This window comes from Budorcas taxicolor, chromosome 8 (assembly GCF_023091745.1).
Source record: "Budorcas taxicolor isolate Tak-1 chromosome 8, Takin1.1, whole genome shotgun sequence".
Taxonomy (NCBI): domain Eukaryota; kingdom Metazoa; phylum Chordata; class Mammalia; order Artiodactyla; family Bovidae; genus Budorcas; species Budorcas taxicolor.
Genome location: NC_068917.1, coordinates 77,494,563 through 77,520,639, shown reverse-complemented (window position 1 = coordinate 77,520,639; position 26,077 = coordinate 77,494,563). Strand labels below are relative to the sequence as shown.

Sequence of the window (26,077 nt, the reverse complement as noted above, 5' to 3'; positions counted from 1 at the left end):
CTTATAGATCAATGGGAGTACAGACATTAAACTAACAATTACAGCAGTGTAATTGTGCACTGGCCTCTCTCTTATTAGGGAAGTCGTCCCTTGACCCAAGTTTCAGGCATTTTAGTCCTAAGAATTCCAGTATACATTAGGAACAGTGCCTCTTTTGTTTTTATTTTTATAAAGTAGATGTTCTAGTTTTCTAATGAAATATGACAAAATGCCCTCCACCCCCCACCAAACTGGTGGCTTAAAATAGAAACAGTAAAAAAAAAAAAAAGAAACAGTCACTTATTTGCTCAAACCTCTGCATTTAAACCAAGGTTTATCAGAGATAGCTTGTGTTTGTTCTGTGTGGTGACTACTAAGATTGCTCAACTAGGGCTGGAGGGTTCATCTAAGCTAGATCACTCACATGCTGTCTGCTGGCTGGGAGCTTAGCTGGGGCTGTTCATCAGGACCTCTATGCTCCTTCATGTCATCTCTCCACATGGCTAAGTTGGGCTTCTTACAGCTTGGCAGCTGAGTTTTGAAGAGGAGCAACCCGCAAGGATAAGCCACAATGTTCAAACACTTATTAAGGCTCTGCTCACATTCTACTTCTTAATGTCCCATCAGCTAAAGCTAGTCCCACATCCAAGTCCAAAGTCAGTGTGGGAGGGAACTATACAAGGGCAAGGATTCTGAGACATAAGAATCAATAGAGTTCAGTTCAGTTCAGTTGCTCAATTGTGTCTGACTCTGTGACCCCATGAACCGCAACACTCCAGGCCTCCCTATCCATCACCAACTCCCGGATTCCACCCAAACACATGTCCATAGAGTCAATGAACTGCCATAGAGACAAAGGCTATATCTCTATTTTCTAAAAAAATTATTTGTCCTTTTATTCCTCCTCAACCACATATGCTATACCCCCTATCTGTGAGATCTCCCCTATTTGGAGAGTGATTAAAAACTTCTGTTACAGGCCATATAATTTAGGCCAATGTTATTCTATGATAAGTAGATATTTTACTCTCATTGAAAATACGGTGAAGGAAAAAGGAGTAAATTTAAGTAAATGTGTTATTTTGATATGCAGAGCTGGATCTTTATTAGTGAAGAGTGATAAGGTAGGAGGGTCCCAGGGTTGTCTGAATAGTATAAAAGTGTAGACATACAAATTTGTTGTGTATGCATGCATGCTAAATTGCTTCAGTGGTGTCTGACTCTTTGTGACTCCATGGACTGTAGCCTGCCAGACTTTTCTGTCTATGGGATTCTCCAGGGAAGAATACTGGAGTGGGTTGCCATGCTCTCATCCATGGTATCTTTCTGACCCAGGGATCAAACCCACATCTCTTATGTCTCCTGCATTGGCAGATGGGTTCTTCACCACTAGCACCATCTGGGAATCCCAAATTTGTTGTCAAGAGGAGCGAAAAAAACATGGTCAGGAAAATGCCACTGGACATCCAGTCTGAATTATAGTGAGAAAGACAAAATGGGAGAAATTGCAGCTAGGTCAATCTCACTGATTTACCTATGAGAGTAGAAGAGCTCAAAGGTAAGTCAGAGAAAGGTGAATGTCGGCTGAGCTGAGCTCTCCACACTGACAGTCCCTTAAAGGGAGGGGCTGGGGCTGGTTTGTTGCCTTGTCTGTCTTTAACACCTAACTCACTGCCTAATACAGAGGAGGCACCCCAAGTGGTTGTTGAATGGATGTAGACATTGAGGTTTGAAGAAATTGCAGGTTGTAAACCATTCCCTCTCTTTAATATCCTGGTGTCACAAAATAATTAGAATGACCTTTTAAAAATACATACCATTAAAAAAAAAATAGTCAGTCTTGATAGTCATTGGTGGTACTGGGGCTCAAAAAGCACTCCTCTGATTAAAATCCCTTGATGGCTTCCCATCCCACTTAGATATCCACATGGCTTCCTTCTTTTAAGTCTGTGCTAAAAAAAAAGGGGGGGGGCCTTCCACAATATACAAAATATCCTCACCACTTTCTAGCCTGCTTTTTCTTTTTCTTTTTTTTTTAATATTCATTTGGGCTTGCCTGGTGTCTCAGCCATAAAGAATTCCCCTGCAATGCAGGAGACACAGGAGATGTGGGTTCAATCCCTGGGTTGGGAAGATCCCCTGGAGGAGGGCATGACAACCCACTCTAGCATTCTTGCCTTGAGAATCCCATGGACAGGAGCCTGGCGGGCTACAGTCCATAGTGTCGCTAAGAGTCAGACATAACTGAAGCAACTGAGCAGGAGCATGAGGGGGTTAGTTGTGGCATGCAGGATCTTTCATTGTGGCGTGTAAGGACTCTCTAGTTTCATCACACAGGCTTAGTTTCTCTGTGGCATCTGGTATCTTTGTTGCCTGAACAGGGATTGAACCCATGTTCCCTGCAATGGAAGGTAGATCTTAACCGCTGAACCACCAGGGAAGTCCCTATCCTGCTTTTTGTTTATAACTTTTATCCCTACATGACCTGTATTTCTTTTTTATGGTCTGCCTCTCCCCACTATATTGTAAGCTCCTTGAAAGCAGAAGCTTTGTTTTGTTCACTGTGGTATAGGCCCCAACACCTAAAACAATGCCTGACATGTCAAAAGTGCTAAAAAATACTTGGTGAATGAATGAATAGTGTACCAAGCCATGGAAGGCTAGGCCTCACTGATTTCCTCTGGCTAGAGGCCAAGACCCTGGAGACTGTGGAATGCAGGTATCTATGTGGGCTTCTACAGCCATGTCCCTCCTACTTGACCAGTGGGAAGAACTCATCTTGGCTGTGTCAGGAGCCCAGGCCCTCCTGTTTGGAGTTACTGTTAACTGTCTGTAATTGTGAGGCTGAGGGCCTAGGTAGTGCAGGATTCATATGGCTTGGGAATGGTACCAAGGGCAGGCCTATCAGTCTTTAAGTTAGTTTTTCAGCTTCCAATCAGAGAACCTTGACTGAGTGCGTTCAAAAAATGGAAAGAAAGCCCTTGTGTTAGGTATGTGGCTAGGTAAGGAAAAAATGGTAGATAGGATTATGAGAGAGAGATGATATCTCATTTAAAAGTAGACACATACTGAGTTTAGTCAGGTCTGTGTTTTGAAATATTTTCTCTAGTTACATGTGGATGGATTGGAGGAGGCTGAAGTGAATTAGGGAGAAAATAAAGAAGAACATTCCAAAGAAGATAGCATGAGCATCTGGGAACACAGTGGAGTATTGCAGTTAGGCCAGGGCTTCATAGGGATATCTCATCCATCTCTCTAGAGTGCTGGGGAGGAGCGGTGGGATGGTAGGAAGTTCAGGATTGTTGGTACAAGGCTGGCAATAATGAAGAGATAGTAGAAGGTAAGCAGGATAAGTTAGAAGGCCTTCCTGTGACTTTCTTCTTAGTGTGAGACATTCAGAAGAGACCACCAGGACTTCTGCAATTTACGCAAAAGAATTTCTGAATTGATATAAAAGTTCTAACAGGAACCATATGAATGCTAGTACTTGGAATTACAATGATGATGCCATAGTCTTGGAAAGTTAGATTCTTGAGAAAGTTAAGCTATGAAATCAACACAGAGTGGGAGAGGCTAACCAGTACAGAAAGCAGGAGTTGAAAACAATAAAGTACAAATTATAGGAGGAAGGTTTTAAAGTAAATTGCAGGGTATAGTTTACAGATACATTAGCATGTTTATACTGTGATGAATAGAACAGAACTTCTCTACTGGTGTGCCAATTATAGGTGTGACTCTAATAATTTAAAAATATTATCATTATAAACTTAATCAGAAATTACATCACTATTTCACCATGTGAAACCTAATGTCAGAAAGGTAATATTCACAGAAACACGGTCAAGTTTCTCATAAAAGTAAAAACAAATTTTATTTGGATATTTAGCCAAAATCAATACTATTTCCTCAAGTAGTCTATTTAAAATTATTATTGCATGTAATTACAAAGAAAATATTTTTTTCCCACTAAGTTCCTCATAGAACTTAAGATGACCCCAATATGCTCTGCATACATAATTTTATCTTTATGCCATGACATCAATAAATTGGGAAGCAGTGGGAGTTATTAACTTACCTAAAAAGAGAGTACAAAATATCATTAGAAGTATTCATTACTTATTTCTAACAAAATATCATTAGAAAATATTCAGGAAGTGTTTAGGTTGGATTCCCTCAGAGGCAGACACTGAGGCAAGGATTTGAGTGCAGTTTGTTTTGGAGATGATCCCAGGAAGTACCAGGAGGGGAGTGGAGACCTGAGACAGGGCTGGGAGGGCAGCAGGACCGGCAGGTTAAGGCACAGCTTACCCCTCTAGACAACTAGGGCGGGAGAGCCTCTTGGAGTTGAGTAGTTTATGCTTCAAAGATGTTTCACCCCACGGGTGTGGAAACAAGTTACCCTTCCACTTCTTTACATCATTCTCACTACTACTCCCAGGGGTGTAAATCCCCTCCCTTCTGGCCTGTATGCAGTTCAGCGAAGGCTCTCGGGCCAGAGGAAGCCAGCAGACAGTCGCAGGTATGCACAGTGACAAATTTTAGATATGTGAAAGATGCAACTACATTTATGGCTCACTAGGTTTTGATGCTTAGAGAAGAATATGTTTTGTCTTGTCCAGTTGATGCTGCTTCCAAAATAACTCTTAAATCATCCCATTTCTATGTTCTTGTCCAGGCTGCCATCCTCCTTTGTGCTACATCAGTAAACTAACTGCTCTCAGCCATTCTCTTTTCATCCTCCCCTTAAATCCATTCTTCCTCACAGCAGCCACAGTGATCTTCATAAAATGAAAATCAAATAATGTCACTCCTCGGGTTTTTTCATTGACTACAGGATGAGCCCACATACAGTTCCTAAATGGTTTACTATCTGATCCCTGCTCAGATCTCACCATTTTCCTTTTACTTTCTAGGCTTCAGCTCCACTGGACTTCTGTCATGCCTAAAAGAATGCTAAAGGCCCTTCGGTAGGGCTTTTGTACATGCTCTTTCCTCAGGCTAGCTTATAGTATTCTTCTACCAAGTCTTCACTTGTCTGTTTGTTTCATTTTCATCTTTCTGGACTTGATTTAATTGTCCTTTCCTTAGATAGGTCTTTCCTGTGTGTGAGTTCAGTCGCTCAGTTGTGTCCAACTTTTTGTGACCCTTTGAACTATAGCCCGCCAGGCTCTTCTGTCCGTGGAATTTTTCAGGCAAGAATAGATTCCTGACACTCCTCTATAGTCCCTTCCACCATACCTTCTCTCCTGCATTGAACAAACAAACTTTCCTAGCTATATTTCCTCTCAGAACTCTGTATTTTTCCTTTTGAGAAAAATCTCTGATTTAGATCACTGCAGCTTCCCCAGATAAGTCCTCTGGCTCCAACCACCTTTCCCTGAGGCCAGGAGTCTTAAAGTCTCAAAGAAAGAGGGGCCTTCAGGGGGACAGACAGGTTACAGAAATGAGTGGGCGGAGACAATGGTAACTTGAGAGCACTTAGCAGCCACTCACAATTCCAGCTATTGTTGCCCAAATTTGCTGCATTTCTTGATTTTTTTCCCTAAGAGACCAAGAATCCAGATTTTCATGCAAGATCTTCTAATGTCTAACTGTTGGAATTTTAAAAAGTTACCCTCCACCAAGCGAAGTAGCTAAAACAATCTTGGGATGGGGGAAAGAAAGTTGAAAGTCTCACACCCCCTGATTTAAAAAGTTATTACAAAGCAACAGTAATCAAGACAGGGTGGTACTGGATCAATGGAATACAATAGAAAACCCAGAAATAAACCATTACATGTATGGTCAAATGATTTTTAACAAGTATTGCAAGACCATTTAGTGGAGAAAAGACAGTGTTTTCAACAAATGGTGCTGGGAAAACTGGATATCCAAATGCAAAAGGGTGACATTGGATGCTTACTTTACACCATATGAAAAATGAATGCAATCCCACTGCTGGGCATATACCCTGAGAAAATCATTCTAAAAGACACATGCACTCCAGTGTTCATTGCAGCACTATTTACAATAGCCAGGACATGGAAACAACCTAGATGCCCAACCACAGATGAATGGATTAAGAAGTTGTGGTACACGTATGCAATGGAGTATTACTCAGTCATAAAAGGAACAAAGTTGAGTCAGTTCTAGTGAGGTGGATGAACCTAGAGCCTGTTATACAGTGAAGTAAGTCAGAAAAACAAATATATTACTGAATATATATGGAATCTATAAAAATGGTACTGCTAAACCTATTTGCAGGGCAGGAATAGATGCAAACATAGAAAACAGACTTGTGGACACGGAGAGGATGGGACGAGTTGAAAGAGTAGCATTGAAACATATATACAGGACCATGTGTAAAATGGATAGCCAATGGGAATTTGCTGTATGACACAGGGAGCTCAACCTTGTGCTCTGTGACAACCTAGAAGGGTGGGATGGGATGGGAGGTGGGAGAGAGGTTCAAAAGGGAGGGGACATATGTATACCCACAGTTGATGCATTTTGATGTATGACAACATTGTAAAGCAATTATCCCCCAATTAAAAATAAATAAAATTTAAAAATGAACTCAAAATGGATCAAAGACCTAAATATAAGGCCTAAAACTGTAATACACAGGGGAAAAGTTTCTAATAATTTCTTTGCTATAATTCCAAAAGCACAGATGGCAAGAGTAAAAATAGATACAATGGACTGCATCAAACTTAAAAACTTCTGTGCAGGGCACAGTTGACAAGAGTGAAAAGGCAACCTATGAAATGGGAAAATATATCTCTAAGTCATATATCTGATAAGGGGTTAACATCCAGAAGATTAAAAGTACTTCTACAATGCAACAACAACAAAATAACATGATTAAAAATTGGGCAAAAGACTTCAACAGACATTTCCCCAAAGAAGATATACAAATGGCCAACAAACATGGAAAGTTGCTCAACATCACTGATCACTAGAGAAATGCAAAATCAAAGCCATAGTGAGTTATTACCTCCCCTCACATCCAAAAACCCAAATCAGAAAATACAAGCATTGCCAAGAATGTGGAGAAATTGGAAACCTTGTGCTCTGTTGGTGGGAATGCAAAATGGTGCAGCCACTATGGAAAACAGGTGGTTCCTTAAAATATTAAAAACAGAATTATGAGTCTGCAGTCCCACTTTTGGGTATATAGCCAAAAGATCTAAAGGCAGGATCTCAAAGAGATATTTGTGTAAGATGTTTATAGCAGCGTTATTCCTGATAGCCAAAAGGTGGAAGCAGAGGAATAGTGTAGTGTATGCATGCAATGGAATGGTTTTTAGCCTTGAAATGAAGTTTTGACACAAGTGAATTAACTTTGAGAACATTATGCTAAGAAGTAAGCCAGTCACAAAAAGACAAATACTGTATGATTTCACTTATATGAGGTATGTGGAGTAGTCAGACTCAGGGAAACTGAAAGCAGAATGGTGGCTTCCAGGGGCAGGGGTAGGAGGAACTAGGGAGTTGTTTGAATTCCGGTTTTGCAAGATTAAAAAGTTCTAGAAATAGATTTCATTACAATGTGAATGTTCTTTAAAAAAAAATTTTTTTTTTGGCTGCACCATGCAACTCGTGGAATCTTAGTTTCCCAACTCGCGTTCCCCGCATTGCAAGCTCAGAGTCGTATTCACTGGACCACGAGGGGCAGATTAAGGATATTCTTAACACTACTGAACTGTATACTACTTAAAAGTGGTTAAGGGTGAGTTTTATGTTATTTGTATTTTACCACAAGTAAAAATCGAAAAAATTTTATAAAAAAAGAAAAAAACCTCAAAGCCTTGAGCATACTAACAAAACACACTTATCACGGGTTATGGCATGCTGTAGTCCATGGGGTCACAGAGTCGGACACAACTGAGTGACTGAAGTGATGGTTTGACGCTTTTGCCTTCCATCAGTGAATTTCGAATTTAAGCACCTATTAGGAAAACCTGCTGGACTTGTTAAACATATTGCTGGGCCCTGCCAGCAGTTTCTAAGTCAGTAAGCCTAGTGTGAGAACTGGATTTGCATTTCTAATAAGTTCCTAAGTGTTTTGAGGCTACTGCTGCTGATTCAATGATTACACTTTTAGGGCTACTGCATTAGATAATCTGGAGTGGGTTGCCATGCCTTTCTCCAGGGGATCTTCCCTACCCAGGGATCCAACCATCTCCTGCATTGGCAGGCTGGTTCTTTATCACTAGTGCCACCTGGGAAGCCCAGCACACACGCAGCACACGCATTAGGTAATACCACAGGCTTATTCGCTATTAATTTTCTATATATGTGTTTGTGAAATCTTTGGTTCTGGATTCCTTGAAAATTTTAAGTGCCCCCCCTCAATACCCTTAAGCTGTGCATTTCCTGGGCCAGTACTATGCTATAGAGAAAGGGCTAGACCTAATAGGTTGGACATTTTTGCACAATATATGTTGAATGACCAATTAGAATAATTCAATCCAATTTTGAATGCCAGACACACATAGGCAGGTCAGGTATTTATAGAAGCAGAGGCTAAGAGAAGCTTAATTCTGTGTGTGAGTGTGGTGCTCAGTCATGCTCAACTCTTTTCTACCCCAAGGACTATAGCCCGCCAGGCTCCTCTGTCCATGGGATTTTCCAAGCAAGATTACTGGGGTGGGTTGCCATTTCCTTCTCCAGGGGATCTTCCCAACCAGGGATCAAAATTGCGTCTTCTGCATTGGCGGACAGATTCTTTACCACTGTGATGCTTGGAAAGTGCTTAATTCTGAGGGAAAAACAAGACTGGTCGGGTCACCACAACAGCCTCTCTTTACCTGGGACAGTGTGAACCACATTCCACTGCCATGAGGCCTGTGCAGCCACGGAGCTGCTCCTTGTGCTCCCGCACTTCCTGGTGTGACCTTAATATAAACCTGCATCTTTTCTGCCAACAAGGGCAGCTCTCCCTTGTTTCCTGGAAGATCCTCCTATTCTGTTTTGATAGCTGATATCTTCATCCTACGTCTCCCGCCTTGTGGACAGATGCTTTACTGCCTGAGTCACCAGGGAAGTCCTAAATCTCTATGTAAGGAAACGATATTAGAAAAGAGACACAGTTTTTCCATCTGCCAGAATGCCTTCGAATTCTTGCAGTTCATGACTTAGGGAACATCCTGGAACTGTCATAAAAATCAGTAAACATCTCATTCCAACATCCTGCTATTCTCCTCCCTGACAGCCCCTCAGCCAGTTCATTCAGTGAAGACAGCATTAAAAAAATCTTAGGTTTTTCCACTTCTGGCCCCTTCAGACCTTTTTCACTCAGAAAAAGAGAAAGCCGATTGTAGCTTCGAAAGCGTGCGGGAAAACAATGCCACAAGCAGGTACTGTCTACAGCGGAAACGGTGGCTTTAAAAGTAGTGAGCTTTTCCTTATTGCTGCTGCTGCTGCTGCTGAGTCGCTTCAGTCGTGTCCGACTCTGTGCGACCCCATAGACGGCAGCCCACCAGGCTCCCCCGTCCCTGAGATTCTCCAGGCAAGAATACTGGAGTGGGTTGCCATTTCCTTCGCCAATGCATGAAAGTGAAAAGTGAAAGTGAAGTCGCTCAGTCATCTCTGACTCTTAGCAACCCCATGGACTGCAGCCTACCAGGCTCCTCCGTCCATGGATTTTCCAGGCAAGAGTACTGGAGTGGGGTGCCATTGCTTTCTCCGGAGCTTTTCCCTATGAAGGGAAAGGGAAAATCAAGATGCTGCATGGCTGCCTAGAAGCGGCCACCGAGAGGATAGCTGCCTGAAGTGTCTCCCAATTCAGAGATTAAGAGGTGGTGACTGGGGAGCGGCTCTCGGATAGAGGGGAACTGAGAGAATTCGTCGTTTTTTGGTTAACTGCCAGGAACCAAACTTGGACTTTTGCCCAGTTCGGAACCGAATGGGGCGGGCACTTCCCCATCCGGGCATCTAGCGAGATCCTCAGTCAGTCTTCCGACAGGCACTGGAAACGTCACAGGTTGCGCTCCAGTTTGTCTTTCAACGTCATCCCTCAGCGCCGGAAGTGAAGGAGTAACGTGAGCTTGTTGGCCTCAGCCGTCTGGAGGTAAGGCGGTTGTCGGCCTACCTCGTCTCCTGCCGTATTGAGAGCCGTGAGTGTGGGCTTCGAGTCCGCCTCTACCCCAGAGTAATGTTCCCTGAATAACGCTCTCACGGCTCTTTCCCGGCAGGCAAGCAGGCGTTGCTCCATCCTCGGGCTCTAAGGCCCAGGGCTGCCCATTTCCCTCCTGCCGTGTTTCAGCGGCTGGCGGCGCTTGTGTTGGTCTCCACTGCACTTCGCGTTGGTTCACCGATGCGCCTGACACCTGAACCTAGCTTAGTCAGAGCACAAGCAGAAAAAAGACTAGAGAGTGGGCACTGTCTGACCCAAGGAGGCTTCGCAGCCTGTCAGGAGGGACTTGGTTTTCTGCAGAAACGCTCCTTGAGAAGAATTTGAGGGCCCTTCACAGCATCCACAGCTGGCCTTGTAGGAAGACCAGAAGAATCAAGCCTTTTCTCATGCAGACCAATGATAGCGGTTCAACAAATCAAGGCTATAATTTCCATGTGGAATTAATGTGGTCCAGGTTTGGAGCCTTTTGAGAATTTGATATATATCGGGAGCCATTAGAACACTGAGGACAGGACTACTCTGTTCAGGGAGACAGAACATTTGTGCCCTGTCACCTTCGCTGCAAGCAGTGTTGTTGGATGATCTTTTAACATTTCCTTATAGCGCCTATTCTTCACTATTAACGAGAGTGGTAATGATGTTGAATGCTGGTTTTTTGCCAGATGCTGAACTTTTTACATCTTAATTTAGCCCTTGTGACAACAGTGTGGTGTAGAGCCATAATTAATATCGTTTTCCAGCTGAAAAAAATGAAGTCTTAGTTTAAATAACTGGCCTCAAATTATGCAGTGAGTAGTGGTGGAGGGAAGATTTGCACGTGAGCAGTTGGATTTCAGAGGTCTGGATGTTGTCCACTAATTTATATTGATTGTCTTCAGCTGATTCTCAACTGCCCAGACACCTTACTTTGTTGTTATCTGCTATTTTAGGGAGAAAATTTGAGTTCATCCGATGTGCTTTCCCTCAAATTTCTACCCTTGCTTTCTTTTCATACACTTATCAAAGTTGATACCACCTATCTATACCTTTCCTTCAGTATCAGAGGATGATCTGTCTCTTGATCAAAACATATTTCTTTACCTTTGCTTCTGACCTTTCTTTTATATTTTCACCCATGAAACCTGGCTTTCATTTGTCTTTTCTTCCCTTGTCTATGTCCCAGTCATGTATAAACAAGGTTAGGTTACTCAGATCCCTGCTCCTTATCCCCCAAACCAGAAAGAAAAAGTTCCTGGTGATCCATCTTTAGCTCACATACAGTAACTCTCTGCTCCTTATCCAGGCTTTTTAAAGAGTATTGTAAATTCTGTATCCAATTCCTCACCTCTCATTCCTTTCTGCGGTCTAGCTTTCAGATCTATTATTCGCTTAAAATTTTATACAGTAGTCACTAGTGACTTATTATCAAACCAAATATACATTCTTTAATCATTATGCTTCGCTAGTGGCTCAGACGCTAAAGAATCTGCCTGCAGTGCAGGAAACCAGGGTTCGATCACTGGGTTGGAAAGATCCCCTGGAGAAGGGAATGGCAGCCCATTTCAGTATTCTTGCTTGGAGAATTCCATGGATAGAGGAGGCTGGTGGGTCACAGTAGGGTCACAAAGAGTCGAACATGACTGAGCGACTAACACTTCCGATCGTTACTGGATCCTTCTGCTGCAAACGTGGTGATACTTTTTACTCTTTACTCCTTTGCTTTTCACGACAGTACACTAAGCTGATTTATTCAATAAACATTTATTGTGATATACAGATGAACATGTCAAAGTGCCTCCTTCCCTTGAAGAGCTTACATTTTAGCTTTTTTCCCCCCGAGTGCTTCCCTCACCAGTAATTTCTCCTGTGGATGGTCTTCCCTCCTTGTCTAAAATGTTGGGTGTTTCCAAGGCTTGTGACTTTGGCCCACTGTTCTTTTTATGCTGTACACACTTCTTGAATGAGCACGTCAACTAGCATGGCTTTAACTCCTTCCTGTATGCTCCCAAATTAAAGTGTCAGCTTAGACCTCTGCTGAGTTTCATTCTCACCTCTGGCTACCCTGCTGGATACCTCTGCTTGCTAGTCCCACAGACTGTTCAAATATTGTCTTCTCTGTACTTAATCTTAGCACATCCATCACTGTCTTGTTGATTTTACCCTCTAAGTATTTCTTATATCTGTGTTCTTTTTTTGTCTGTATTAATGTCTTACTTTGAACCTTCTTTCGCCTGAAACATGATGGCCTTCTAACTGGTTTCCCTGTCTCTAGATCAATTCCCTGCATAACTATTCTTTACACTACCTACCATCCTGCCCCAAATGATCCTTGAAAACAAATCTGAGTCAAAGTCCTGCTTAATAATATTTAAAGATCTGTCGTTTCATTCACCCTATCTTTTCTTTCATTAAGCAAATATTTATTGTTTATTAAATTGCAAAATCCATTAGAGCTTCTAAAGTTTGAGCTTCTCAGCCCATCACCCAGGGCTTTGCTTCATCTGGACCTGCCTGCATCTCCAGCCTCTTATTGACCTCATACTTTAGGTTGCAGCAACCCTGAACTGCTTCTTCATGCGTGTGCACTGTTCTGTTCCTTTTGACTGGAATCTTCTCTTCAATTCCTTCCTCCACTTCCTGCTCCTCAGCTAATTAGGCTGCCCACTTTCACCTAACTAACCAGTTCATATAGAAGTCTCAGTTTAGGCCCATCTCTTATAGGAAACCTTCCTTGACACCTTTCTCCAAGGCTAGGTTGGGTATTCCAGCTTTGTGCTCCCACAACACCTTTTGCATGCTGCTGCTGCTGCTAAGTTGCTTCAGTCATGTCTGACTCTGTACGACCCCATAGATGGCAGCCCACCAGGCTCCCCCATCCCTGGGATTCTCCAGGCAAGAACACTGGAGTGGGTTGCCATTTCCTTCTCCAATGCATGAAAGTGAAAGTGAAGAGGCTCAGTCATGTCCAACTCTTAGCGACCCCATGGACTGCAGCTTACCAGGCTCCTCCGTCCATGTGATTTTCCAGGCAAGAGTACTGGAGTGGTTTGCCATTGCCTTCTCTGACCCTTTGCATGGACCAGTCATTATACTTTTCACATTTGTTGCATTTGTTTTTGAATCTCTGTCCTCCACAAGACTCTGAGCATCTCGAAGGCAGGTATGATGTATTATACCTGCATCATACAGTACGATGAGGCTTTTGCTGTCATAGAGCTGGCAGTTTATGGGGTTTTACTGGATGGGTTATATTGACAGTTCAGGAACAGCCATCTTTCTGTGCTCCCCATATTCTAAAATACTTCATTCCTAGAAGTTGAAACTGTAGGCTGAAATGGACCAAGATACTGCTTAAGGTTAGTTATATAAGCGTTGTGTCGTCACTGCTTCAGCCTCTCAAGGAGTAGTAAATGGGAGCATTATAACGTCAGAACTTTAGGGAGACTGAAGCACCTGAGTGTGTGTGTAGGGCAGGAGGAGGAGTTCCTCTTATCCTGCAAAAGTCAGCCGTGCTCTCAGCTGCCCGTTGGATTCCCTCCTGTCCTTGCTCTTCAGGTATTCTCTCTCCAGGCTCGTTTTATTATTCCTGCGAGTCGTCAGTCACCACATGACTTATTTCCCAATGCTTAATGAAAACATGCTTCATTGTTCATTCTTCAGTTTTCATCAAGTGCAAACAGATCCCTCTGAGCACATAGCATTTAAAAGTGGGGTTTGCCTGTAGCACCATCGTCACTTGATGCTCTGGGTGAAGGATTTTAGATTTACAGCTGACTCTTCATGCTCGTGCATCAGCTTCTTCACAGAGGAGCTGCCTCTTAGACCTAACACTGGCCCACATTATATTAACAGCCTCCTGATGATCGCTGACTCTAGATTTCTCCACTCCAGCCTGCCTACACAGTGTCATTTCACCTTGCTGTGCAACTCAGACCCTGGCGGTGGTCTCCTATGGATTGTTAAATCTCATGGCCTAGTTACTGTTCTTTCAACACCTTTGCCTTTTTTTGGTGATTCTCTGGGGCAGTTCCTCTGGGTCAACCAACTAAGGTCTGCTGCTCACCCCTCACCCGTGCCTTGTCACTATTGAAATCTGTACTGTCACTTGTACTTTTTGAAATGGAATGTCCACTCCCCCTCCTTTTCTTCCTTGTCGGTCCCCTTGGCTCTTGACCTTTTCAACTGCACAGTTTCCGAAGCCTTCCCTGACTGATCCAGTTTCTGTGACTGCATGTCCTCAGCCCTCATTTGCTCACTCTGACTCGCATTATCCTATCTTTGTAAATAGTAATGAAACTCCAATGTTTAAAAATATGGTTTCTTTTCCCTTCCCTTTGGATACAAAGCTTGTGCAGAGGGGCTGATTAAGTGCTGCTTTGCCTGCAAGAGGCATTTTTCGGATAGAGGACATTAGAGGCTTGAGCACTGGTAAGCTTCTGGAACTGAGGGAAGCGTCCCAGAGACCTAGTCCTGTCCCTCTCAGTTCCGTGCTCTGCCCCCCTGGGTGATCTCATCCTCTTCTTTCATCCTAAGTTCTATGACATATTGATGTCTCGCAAATACATACATTCAATTAAAGGCAAATATTTCCTTTCTGTGTCAGAGCTGGTCATAATTACAGCTTTAACAACCTTTGCTTTTACAAGCCTCTCATTCTTTCTCTTCCTTGAAACACTTTCAGGTTTACTTGAAACTATGTCTCCCAAATTGCAATTCCTGACTCCAAATAAAACACTTGGTAGTCTCAAAAAAAAGTTATCCCCCAAGTCCTGTCCCCTCTTTGAGCTTTATACTGTATATCCCAGCATGACTCTAGCATCTTCCACAGACAACTTAATCTAACTGTGTTTCAATCTGAAATCATCCTTTCTTCACTTATCTTTTAACTCCAAATTAGGTCTTCTGTGTATTCCTCATTTTGGTTAATGAATATTTCCAAATTAAACATCTTGGTTGGTGTCTCCCTTGTTATTCCCAAGTGCAGTCAGGAGTAAGTCACCTTCACAGTTTTTCCTGGCTTTTTCCTCATCATCCTCTTTGTTCAGGCCTCTTCCCTCTCCCAGATTTCTTCTCTTCCTCTTCTACTGATAACTCTGTGTGACCATGAAAGTTCTTTTGCAAAAGTATCAGCACCTATAGTAGTGTCAGTGCAAGTTGTGTATTGAATAAAGGTGCTGTAATCACACTTTAGCAATAGTAGGTTTGTATATTTATTATGACAATCTTCTGGCAGATGGCAGTACAATGTATTGTTCCAACATCTGTATGTTATGACAGTTAAGGACTAGAAACCTTGATGCCTGTGGAGAACATCCTCTGTTCTTATGTCCTCAGTTCTCTGTCAGGCAAACTGCTTGTCCTTTAAAACCAAGTGTAAATATACCTTCCTCATGAAGCCTTTTTTTGATACTCCCTACAGGAGTCAGTCATTCCTTTCCAAGGGCCAAGGCCATATGGCTACTTCCTTACAGTAGGCATTGCATTATGTTGTAATAATTGGTATATGAGTCTGCCCCGTTGTACTCTAGGTTCCTGAAGGATAGGGACAGTGTTTCATCATTCTTTAATTCTCAGCAGGTAGCTTAATGTCCAGCATGTAGAGTATATCAATAAACATAACAAATATTTGATTGCATAACATGATTCACGCACAGAAGTAAATATTTTACCCACTTTATCTTCTTTAATCCTCACGACACCTTCATGAGTCCTGTTATTATCACATTTTATAGGTGAGGAAATTCAGACTAGGGAGGTGAAGCCACTTGCCTCGAGAATGAGCAGCTGGTAAATGGCATATGTGGCGGTGCTGGGGTGCGGCCCTGGAGGACATGTACTAGTTTTTCCAGGGCTTCTCTTGTGTTTTGTCACTCAGAATAATGATGCGGGTGTGCTGGTTGGTGAGACAGGACAACCGGCACCAGCGAATCAAACTTCCACATTTGGAAGCAGTCATGGTTGGGCGCAGCCCAGAGACCAAAATCGCCGACAAGAAGTGTTCTCGACAGCAAGGTAATTGGTCACAGGATTGTGGAGAGTATCGTGTTTGGTTCCTTCAGATAGTGATAATCAAAGGTGCACTTTTCCTGAATGCTACTGATGAAAACCTTTTCTGTGCCAAATCAAAACTCAGCAACTGAGCTCTTTTGGCTGATGACAGGGCTCTGTGCACTCCTGATTCCATCCTCTGAAAGTGGGTTCATATTCAGTGTTGGGAGCAGGCAGGTTCCATCCTGTCCTATGGGGTGGTGGAGCTGAGTCCTTGCTCCGCTTTGCCCAGGGACGTTCCTCGTTGGGCAGGGAGACAGCTGAATTCTGGGATTTCCAGGTTGAAACCATGTCTGAGAAGTGATGGTTTCATCCTTTACACTTCGCCATACACAGAGGGAGCTGTCTTTAAAAGATGATGGCACCTGGCTCTTGGAATGTCTTTTCTGGAATTTAATGAAAGTCCTTAGGAAGAATCTTTACCGTGTCCCTCATTTTTTTTTTTTAACCTGTAAACTCCAGACGTGCTCACTGCTACCAGGTCTCCCCCTGCAGTGTGTTCCCCATGACAGGGATTCTTGAGACTTGGAGCCTGCAGCAGTGATTCTAGTTTTCCCCACATGTTAATATAAATGGGCAAAAGATACCGCTTCTTGCTCTCTGTCCCCCTTGTCACAACAGCAGCTGTAGGGGTGTGTATGTCAGCCCATCCGCTGCCTGTCCTCCCTGGAGAGAAGCTAGGATGTCTCTCCTTTGCTCCCTGTCTCTTGCCAGAATTTTTTTGTTCACGTATCTGAACCCAAATGTTTGGTGTTACTTCTTCCCACACATGCTCAGACTGTTCTGTCCCAGCAGTCCTCTTTCTAGAATAGTCTCTGCAGTCCTCCTACCCAAGGCCAGCTGAACTTCAGTTTCCCAGGAATGTATTGTTTACCTCTTTCTCTGTTGAAGGTTTCTGATCGTGTCATGTAATGGGAGAAGTCTGATTTGATCCTGAGCTATAAGAGCTTGTGAGGAAATTGGGTTCCATTCCCTGATTTCAGAGCCCATGACCCTGAGTGGGTCAAGGGCTCTGAATTAGGGAGACTTGTGAGGATTCAGTGACTCTGCCTTATAGAGATACTAGCAGTGCTTGAGGGAGCATGTACACTTTTGGGTACTGTATGGAAGGACCTGGAGCCCTAGTCCCCTGAATAATGAATGATTTTGCTTATGGGTCTTTGAGGAAACCCTTGTCACATTGCTTCCTAGAGGGAGGCTTCATTGTCTTGTAGGGATAATAGGAACAAGTTTCTGGTTCTTCATGGCATTTGGGTTTACCTTTTTTCAATCTCTTTCAGTACAGTTGAAAGCAGAGTGTAACAAAGGATATGTCAAGGTAAAGCAGGTATGTCTATTTGTATCTTGGATTTCCATGTTGTACTTGATGATTGTCTTACTCTGTTGACTTTAGTGTGTCTGTGCCAGCCAATAAAGGCTCCTTGGTCACGTGTGGAAGTGGCAGAATTACAGAAGTGAATATTAAGCATAGTACTGGGCATGTAGCAAGTGGTGAACATAGGAGTAGCTGTATTACTAATGATGTTAGTGCTATTATAATTATTTTCTGATTATTCCATAGGTAGGGGTCAATCCCACCAGCATTGACTCAGTCATAATTGGGAAGGACCAGGAGGTGAAGCTGCAGCCTGGCCAGGTCCTCTACCTGGTGAATGAACTTTATCCGTATATTATAGAGTTTGAGGAAGAGGCAAAGAGTCCTGGCCTGGGGACACACAGGAAGAGAAAGAGGTCAGGCAATAGTGATCCTACAGAAAGGGGTGCTTCCCCGGAAGCTGAGCCCAGCACAGGACTGGAACCTGGGAGCAACCCTCGCCAGCACTCTGTGCCTCCAAAGAAGGAGAAAGATGCATCCGCCAAAAAGGTGAGGGAAGAGGGCTGGATAGGTGGCATGGAGAGTACATAAAATGTAATGTTGCTTAATTGTTTTGTACGCAGTCAAGCCCAGACACGCGTGAAGGATTATTATGATGAGAGAGTCACTTGTTTATGTCACCAGTCACTGGGATGAATATCCCTTTGTGTACTTTTCTCTTGAATTCCTGAGGTAAGCCACTTGAAGGTAGGGTGATAATGGCAGTGTGCTTCACATTGAGCTACTAAAATAGGTCAGTCATCTGTCTCTCTATACTAGGTTAACATTGCAACACTGTTCATAGATCCCGTGATTCACATCCTGATGTCAAAGTGGAAACTTAGGCTGTAGATGAAGTGGAAGAGGGGAAAGAAGATGCAATTCACTCTGGTGTGTCCAGCTTCTGTCTAGACATGCAGCTCTGAATATGGGAAGAGAATGGGAATAGCTTATGGTTTATAAAGGAAAAGACTGAAGTAAAGAGATTAATTTAATTCTTAAAGACTGACCTATTTCCAAGTTTGGTTGGACTTTGCTGACATCCAGTGTTAACTAATGCCAAATTTAGCCATCTTGTTTGCAGTTTACACTGTCTTTTTTTGTTTGTTTTAGGAATCCTTGGGCCACTGGAGTCAAGGCTTGAAGATTTCTATGGAGGACCCCAAAATGCAGGTCAGAATAAAATTTTGGCATCAAAATACTTTTCACATTGTAAATGATCACTCCACAGAGGTCATAGCTACAAATGAAATCAAAGGAGATCAGTCCTTCTGAATGGGATTTGTTTTATTAGGCTATTTTGTGAGATCAAGTGGCTTTTCTCATTGTTACAACTGGAATTCTTTAGAGAGAAAGCTAAGTTTTTCAAATGAGTATCTTCTCTGCATTGTTCCTCCTAAACTTCTGGGCACTATTATGGGATGTTGTGTTAAACTTAGTGTGGTCCCTTTCGACAAAGTGTCAGTTACTGTGTGGTGACTGTAGTTATGGCTGCCCTGGGATTAATAGCCATCATCCTGGGAGGGGTCTGAGTTCTTAAATTACATCCTGGGATGACAGGGGGCAAGATCTGATAGGGCTTCTTGGAACACGTGTGTGAGTTGTGTGGTCTGCTGGGCTAGAGTGAAGAAGAGTGCATTTGAATTCAGACCTGGGGGCTTTGCATCAGTTCCTCAGCAGCTGTTTTGCAGTGTGCCTCTTTTCTGTGCTCTCTTTGTTGTGGTGGCTGAAAACACAGACAGGAGTCGGCTAGGTCTGTGTTGGCATTCTAGACTTCCCACTTGGTGACTATGTGACCTGGCACATGACACAGCTTATCTGAGTCTCTGTGCTCTCATCTGTCAACATTGGGATCCTAAGACCTTCTTCACAGGATCGTGGCAGGAATTAAGTACGTTAGTGAACCTGACCGTACTGGCACACACAAGATGTCCAATTGACGTCTGTTTCCTTCTCTTGTGCCCCTCTGCTAGGTTTACAAAGATGAGCAGGTGGTGGTGATAAAGGATAAATACCCCAAGGCTCGTTTCCACTGGCTGGTCTTACCTTGGGCCTCCATTTCCAGTCTGAAGGCTGTGACCAGAGAACATCTTGAGCTGCTCAGACACATGCACGCTGTTGGGGAAAAAGTGATCGCTGACTTCGCTGGGTCCAGCAAACTCCGCTTCCGATTGGGCTACCATGCCATTCCCAGCATGAGGTAAACCTTGTGGGGAGTGCTGGTGTGTTCTGTTTCCATCTCAGCGGACAAATGAATTCAGCCTGGGTCTGCTGAGTGTGCTGGTCACCCTGAGGTTCAGGGGATTGGGTGGGGTGTTTCCAAGGCAGGTGGGCTGAAACTTGAATGCTTTTGCCTGACTTGCTTGCAACCCTGGAGTTCCTACTTCTGCTTATAATTTGATAACATACAGTTCTTTGTTCTTCTCAAATGTAAACTCTGAGAGCCTAACTGACAAACCAGATGAAGCAGCTTTATTACCTTCAGTGAAGAACTGTCACCTGATGGTAATAAAGTGACTTTTATCAGATTTTTCAGAAGTATCAATAACCTCTAAATGATTAGGGACCATTGCTTTGAAGGAGACAAGCATCACTGACTTCTTTCATGACAGCTTAGATCTCAGATTTAAGATAAAATGAGGAAAAAAGTGTAGAGACTGTTATCCTTTGGTTCATACCTGGAAGGATTCAGAAAGGAATGATTGATACTTTTCAAAGAATGCAAGCAAGGCAGATCTCCAATTCTTTTGAGTTAAGCAACAAGATAAGAGAACTAATGGAATTTCTGAGTTTTTATTTTGGGGTGTTTTTCTGGGGGTGGGGTGTAAAATATACATAATATAAAATTTACTATTTTAACAGTTCAGTTGCATTAAGTAAATTCACATTGTTGTGCAACCATCACCACCATCTATTTCTAGAACTTTTTTTCATCTTTCTCATCTACCCTTCAGATCCCTTTCCCCCAGCCCCTGGCAACCACCATCCTACTTTCTGTTTCCATGAACTTGACTACCCTTCACTTTCACTTCAGGTACCTCATGTAAATGGAATTATATAGTATCCGTTGTTTTGTGGCTGGCTTGTTTCACTTAGGATAGTGTCATCAAGGTTCAACCATACTGTAATGTGTCAATTTCTTTTGTTTTATTTAACCACCCAACATTCCTTACATTTTATTAGGTGGATAATTGTGACTTAGGTTACTGGCCACTTTAACACATGAAATTTTTGTGCTACATTTTTTCCCCATCCATACTCTTTGTTTTAAATTGAGGCATAATTTACATCCAATAAAATGCACAGTAAGATCTGTAGTTTAATCAGTCTTGACAAATGTATATGCCATGTAACTATGACTGTGATCAAGATAAAGAACACAGAACTTTTCAGTCGTCTCCCAGGAAGTTCTTTTGTGCTCCTTTTCCTTTAATCCTCCCCTTAACCTCCAAGTGCTGTTCTCGTTTTTTTCGGCATAGATTAGTTTTGTCTGTTCCGGAATGTCGTATAAATGAAATCACACAATGTCTACTCTTTTCCTGTCTGGCTTTTTTTGGTCAGTGTAATAGATTTTGAGATTCATGCATGTTGTTGTGTGTATCATGGATATACTTCATTTTTTTGTTCTTGTGTAAATACCTAGAAGTGAAATTGCTAGATCTCAGGGTGGAAGTATGTTGTATCTCATTTAGAAAATATTCTTAAATTGTTAAAACCTTATTCACGACTATAGGGCATGATCCTATTCCCCTAGTGCTGCGTACCTCATGATGACAGCCCTTGACCACAGAACCTTTTTCACATAGCAGTCGTGCTGCTGCTGCTGCTGCTGCTAAGTCGCTTCAGTCGTGTCCGACTCTGTGTGACCGCATAGACGGCAGCCCATGAGGCTCCCCCGTCCCTGGGATTCTCCAGGCAAGAACACTGGAGTGGGTTGCCATTTCCTTCTCCAATGCATAAAAGTGAAAGTGAAGTCGCTCATTCGTGTCCGACTCTTAGCGACCCCATGGACTGCGGCCCACCAGGCTCCTCCGTCCATGGGATTTTCCAGGCAAGAGTGCTGGAGTGGGGTGCCATTGCCTTCTCCGCAGTCGTGCTGTCCACACCCTTTTCATATAATGGGTGCTAAGGAGAATGCTAAAGGCAAGAGCTGTGACTGGTGTGAGTGGGAAGCAAAATGAGCAGTAAGTTGTCAGGCACATATCCTTTTATGATCACTCTTTAGAAGTTTGAATAAGTTAAACCTAGGAAGGAAAAAGTAGCAAATATTTTCTATTGTAAAAGTAATATATTTTCAACTTAGAAAATATAAAATAAAGTATGAAGCAGAACAAAGATCTTCCATAATATCACCACTAATTAAACTCTAGACCTTGTTCGAATTTCAGCCATTATTCTTTCCATTTTTTTTCTGCTCCAGGATCCCACATTGCATTTATTTGTTGTCTCGCCTTAGTCTCTGTCATCTGTGACAGTTCCTCCTTCTGTTCTGGTTTTCATGACCTTGACACTTTTGGTGAGGACTGGCTAGTTGTTTTATGGGATGGCTCTCAATTATAGTTTGTTTGATGTTTTTTCATGATTAGATTGAGGTTTTTTTTTTTTTTTTTTTTGCCAAAATACCCCAGAAATGATACTGTGTCTTCTCAGTACGTCATATCAAGGAGTGCATGATGTTGATCGAGACAGTTTGTTGCTCCTGATGTTCACCTTGATCACTTTATTAAGGTGGTGTCTGCCAGGTTTTTCTACTCAAAGTTGCTATTTTTCCCTTGTAATTGATCAGTATCTTGGGGGGAGATGTTCTAAGATTATGCTACTAAATTTTTTTCTCCTCAGACTTTTCGCCCAGTGATTTTAGCATCTACTGGTGGATCTTGCCTGCAACAGTTATTATTGTAGTGTTTACTTCATGGTAACTTTATGTTTCCCTCATTCCTTCTAATTTATTAATCAGAATTTTCTGTGTGGAAGAGTTGTCCTTTCCCCCCATTATGTATTTATTCAATACACGTATGGACTGATGGATATTTATTTTATTATATAGGTTTTGATTTAATCTGTCTCTGTTTAGTTTCTTGCTCATATTGTTCCAGCCTTGATCATTGGAAATTCCTTTAGGTTGGTTCCTGTATCACTTTGACATGCCCCAAACATTTTTTGAGCACATCCTTTTTTTCTGGCCCCTTAACGTTTTGTAACAAGGTATTCTATGCTTATCTTATATTTTTCCTGTTCTAGCTCTGGAATGAACCACTTCTCCAAAGAGACATAGTTTCTTTTATTGGAGAATGACATAAACCAAGACTAGATCATGAGGTTTCTGTAGAGAGAAATGGTTGGTTCCAGAGTGTCTTTGCTTCTAGGTTCTCTCAGCAGATGGAACTAGGAAATAGATGCATGAATCCAGCCCACACAGATACATACACATCTTTATGTATTTCTCTGTTTACCTACCTACCTGTGCATGTGTATGAAAAATGTGAGTTCATGCTGATACTTCTGATCCAGTCCTGTTCCACAGGTTCATTCTTGTCTTCCCCTTTCCTTTTTTGTGATTTCTTTCTCCAGTAGTGAGAAATTTGGCTCTCATTAGCTACAGTTAATTCATTTATGTATTCATTCCCAGTTTAAACATTTGTTGCAGAATTGCTTATCCACACTCATGTGAGAAAGACATTTACTAGCTAGAGTACAGTATTTGTATAGCGTTCTTTTTATCTTTACAGAATCAAGTCAAAATACTGTTTTCCAAACTTAATTAGGTTAGTTACTTTCTTCTTGACCTCCCTCAGTGTGGTTCCCTTTTTATTTGTAATATAGTTAGGTTTATTTGTTACTGCTTGTATTCCATTTTAAATTCCCAGAAGGTACTGGTTGGTTTTGATGATTTATTGGGGGAATGTGAAATATTACTGATTCTGAGTCAAAGCTTTACAGAAAGTCATCCTTCTTGGTTTAACAAGTCCTAGAGAGAACTGTTGGTTTCCTACCTCAAACCTGTTTTTCCCTTAAGCTTCTTCATCCCAGCAAGTGGCACCTCCCCAAACCCACATCTAATCCATTAATTGTTCCTGTTGGTTCTGTTCCAAAATATATTTAAAATTGGATTGCTTCTTGTCATCTCCACCTGTATAGCTCCTATCTGAAACATGATTATTTTTGGTTTGAACTGCTGTGGCAGCCTCCTAACTTCTCTCTATATCCATCCTTACCCTTCCTACAGTCCTTTTCCACACAGTAGCCAGAGTAATTTTTTAAAGTATCAAGCAGATGATAGCACATGTGTGTGTGCCAAGTCACTTCAGTTGTGTCCGACTCTATGCAACCTTATGGACTGTAGCCTACCAGGCTCCTCTGTCTATGGGATTGTCCAGGCAAGAATACTGGAGTGAAAGATCCTCTAGGGGATCTTTCTGACCCAGGGGTCGAACCCACATCTCTTATGTCTCCTGCCATTGGCAGGCGGGTTCTTTACTACTAGCACTACCTAGGAAGCCCAGATAATGGCACTCCCCTGGTTAAAATCCTTCAGTGGTTCCGCAGTATAATCTGAATAAAATTCAAACCCTCTGTCAACCTGTAAGACCTGTTATGATCCAGCTCCTCCCTAGCGCTTGCTCCTTGCTTCCAGCCACTCCGGCCGTTATTTTCTTTCTGCCACTCAGTTGCACCAAGCTCTTTTTCATACCAGGGCCTTAACACGTGGTCTCTCCACTCCCTGAAACTCTCTTTCAGATCTTTGCTTTCTCAGTTCAAATCTCTGCCTGGGAGAGGCTTTCTGTGAATGTCCTAGCTACTTGAAGAGACAGCTTCTACCCCCTAGGCACTCTATCCCATCTCCCTGTTTTGTTTTTTCTTAGCATTGTTGCAGTAACATTTTGAATTTTCATTGTTTATTTGTTTACTTATTAATTATTTATCTCCCTTCATTACAGTGTACAAGGACATAGGCCTTTCGCATTTTGTTCACTGCTAAATTCCCAGTGCTAGAACAATGCTTGGCCCTAGTAGGTACTTCATGAGCAGTAAATATTCTTAAGTGAATAGATGAATGAATGGAGTTAAGTGGAAACACTGTCAGTATTTTGCATACTCTTCCTTTTTGTCATTGTGATTAAGCTAGCTTTGATGGTAAATCTTTGTTTCCTCTCAACTAGCCATGTACACCTCCATGTGATCAGCCAGGATTTTGATTCTCCTTGCCTTAAAAACAAAAAACACTGGAATTCTTTCAATACTGACTACTTCCTTGAATCACAAGGTAAACAATATTGTTTAATTTTTACATTTGTTTTAATTTCTCAGCTGTTCTTATACTTAATTCAGTTGTTTCCCTAAATAATAACTTGGCTTCGAAAACTCACATACAACTTTGTATGGCCTATACAGAGAATCCCATTAACAGAAACTGGATTATTTGGATTTTAGTAGGATTACCACTTTGCTGTGAGCAGCCTTCTTGGGGGACGTAGAATGCTGTTATGTCAGAGTCAGAAAAAATTCAATGGGGGGCTTAAAAGGTTGTGCAGAGAATTATTGGAGTTCATGGATCTGAAAGCTCTAAACAGTTTTTTTTCTTTTGCCAGCAGCTGGGAGGAGCTTGGTGGGTGCCTTCTGTCAAGAGTGGCTACTTAATAGGGGAAGCCTGTCTATATGTAGAAAGGAAGAATTTTCCATTGTGTATACTGTGGAACTTAAGTATGCTGGAATGTTAATGATGACCATGGGCTAACTAGTGATAAAGCCCTGTGATAATAAGCCTTTGACATAGTAACATGGATTGCTTAGAATGTATCCTAAAGGAATGTAATTATCTCAGAAATAGGTTGCTCAGGGAACTCCCTGGTGGTCTAGTGGTTAGACCTCCATGCTTTCACTGCTGAGGGCCCGGGTTCAGTCCCTGGTTGGGGAACTAAGATCTCACAAGCTGTGTGGTGCTGCTAAAAAATCAAATAAACGAAACCCATTGCTCAGATATAGAATCTGACCAAGCATATTTTCCCAACAGTTAATGTAACCTCAAGTTTACTCGATTTAAGGATACTTGGCATATTTGGAATCAGGTTTTCCTTTTTTAAAAAAATTTTTGTATCTTGGCTTTCCAGAGTAGCTGGACTCTGAACATTTTTCCCTTGCAGCTGTGATTGAGATGGTGCAAGAGGCTGGCAGAGTGACCGTCCGAGACGGGATGCCTGAGCTCCTGAAGCTGCCCCTCCGTTGTCACGAGTGCCAGCAGCTGCTGCCTTCCATCCCTCAGCTGAAGGAGCATCTCAGGAAGCACTGGTCCAAGTGATTCTGCGGAGCCTGACCTTCTGCAGCACGTGTACCTGATTGTTTAGAGCATATTCCTGGCACCTGTTCTGGATTGCATGTGAACTTTCATTTCTTGAATTAAAACATGTGTTTTTTCTTTTTTTACAAAGCTTGTTGTATTTCTGAGTGGCTACAATATTGCATGACCTGAAATAGTTAAGGAATTAGGAATTTGGGTCTGTCATGGGTGTGTTCTTTGCTGAGGGTGGCAGGGATAGGCCTGGCCCACCATCTCCAGGAGTCACGTCAGGTCTGACTAATAGGGGGCAAGGCCTTGTTCA

At 42.4% G+C, this 26,077-nt stretch overlaps 1 protein-coding gene across 2 annotated transcripts; it reads left to right on the top strand.

Annotated features, from left to right (window-relative positions):
• Positions 1 to 9,978: 9,978 nt before the first annotated feature.
• On the top strand, positions 9,979 to 25,830 carry APTX (aprataxin). Of its 2 annotated transcripts, none has more exons than XM_052645030.1 (8): positions 9,979 to 10,033; positions 15,954 to 16,090; positions 17,407 to 17,453; positions 17,688 to 17,990; positions 18,594 to 18,653; positions 19,454 to 19,680; positions 24,641 to 24,744; positions 25,622 to 25,830. In XM_052645030.1, the coding sequence occupies exons 2-8, from the start codon at positions 15,958 to 15,960 to the stop codon at positions 25,774 to 25,776; spliced, it is 1,029 nt and encodes a 342-aa protein (XP_052500990.1). In that variant the 5' UTR covers positions 9,979 to 10,033; positions 15,954 to 15,957; the 3' UTR covers positions 25,777 to 25,830. The 2 variants fall into 2 exon arrangements, with proteins under 2 accessions (XP_052500990.1, XP_052500989.1); XM_052645029.1 differs by having other exon boundaries at positions 10,003 to 10,553.
• The last annotated feature ends 247 nt before the right edge of the window (positions 25,831 to 26,077 follow it).

Bases quoted from the DNA above. Each gene is read 5' to 3' on its own strand.
- APTX (XM_052645029.1), top strand. From the start codon at position 10,486: ATGCAGACCAATGATAGCGGTTCAACAAATCAAGGCTATAATTTCCAT. The intron at 16,091-17,406 runs GTAATTGGTCAC...AATCTCTTTCAG, and splicing joins GAAGTGTTCTCGACAGCAAG to TACAGTTGAAAGCAGAGTGT. The intron at 19,681-24,640 runs GTAAACCTTGTG...CCTCTCAACTAG, and splicing joins CATGCCATTCCCAGCATGAG to CCATGTACACCTCCATGTGA.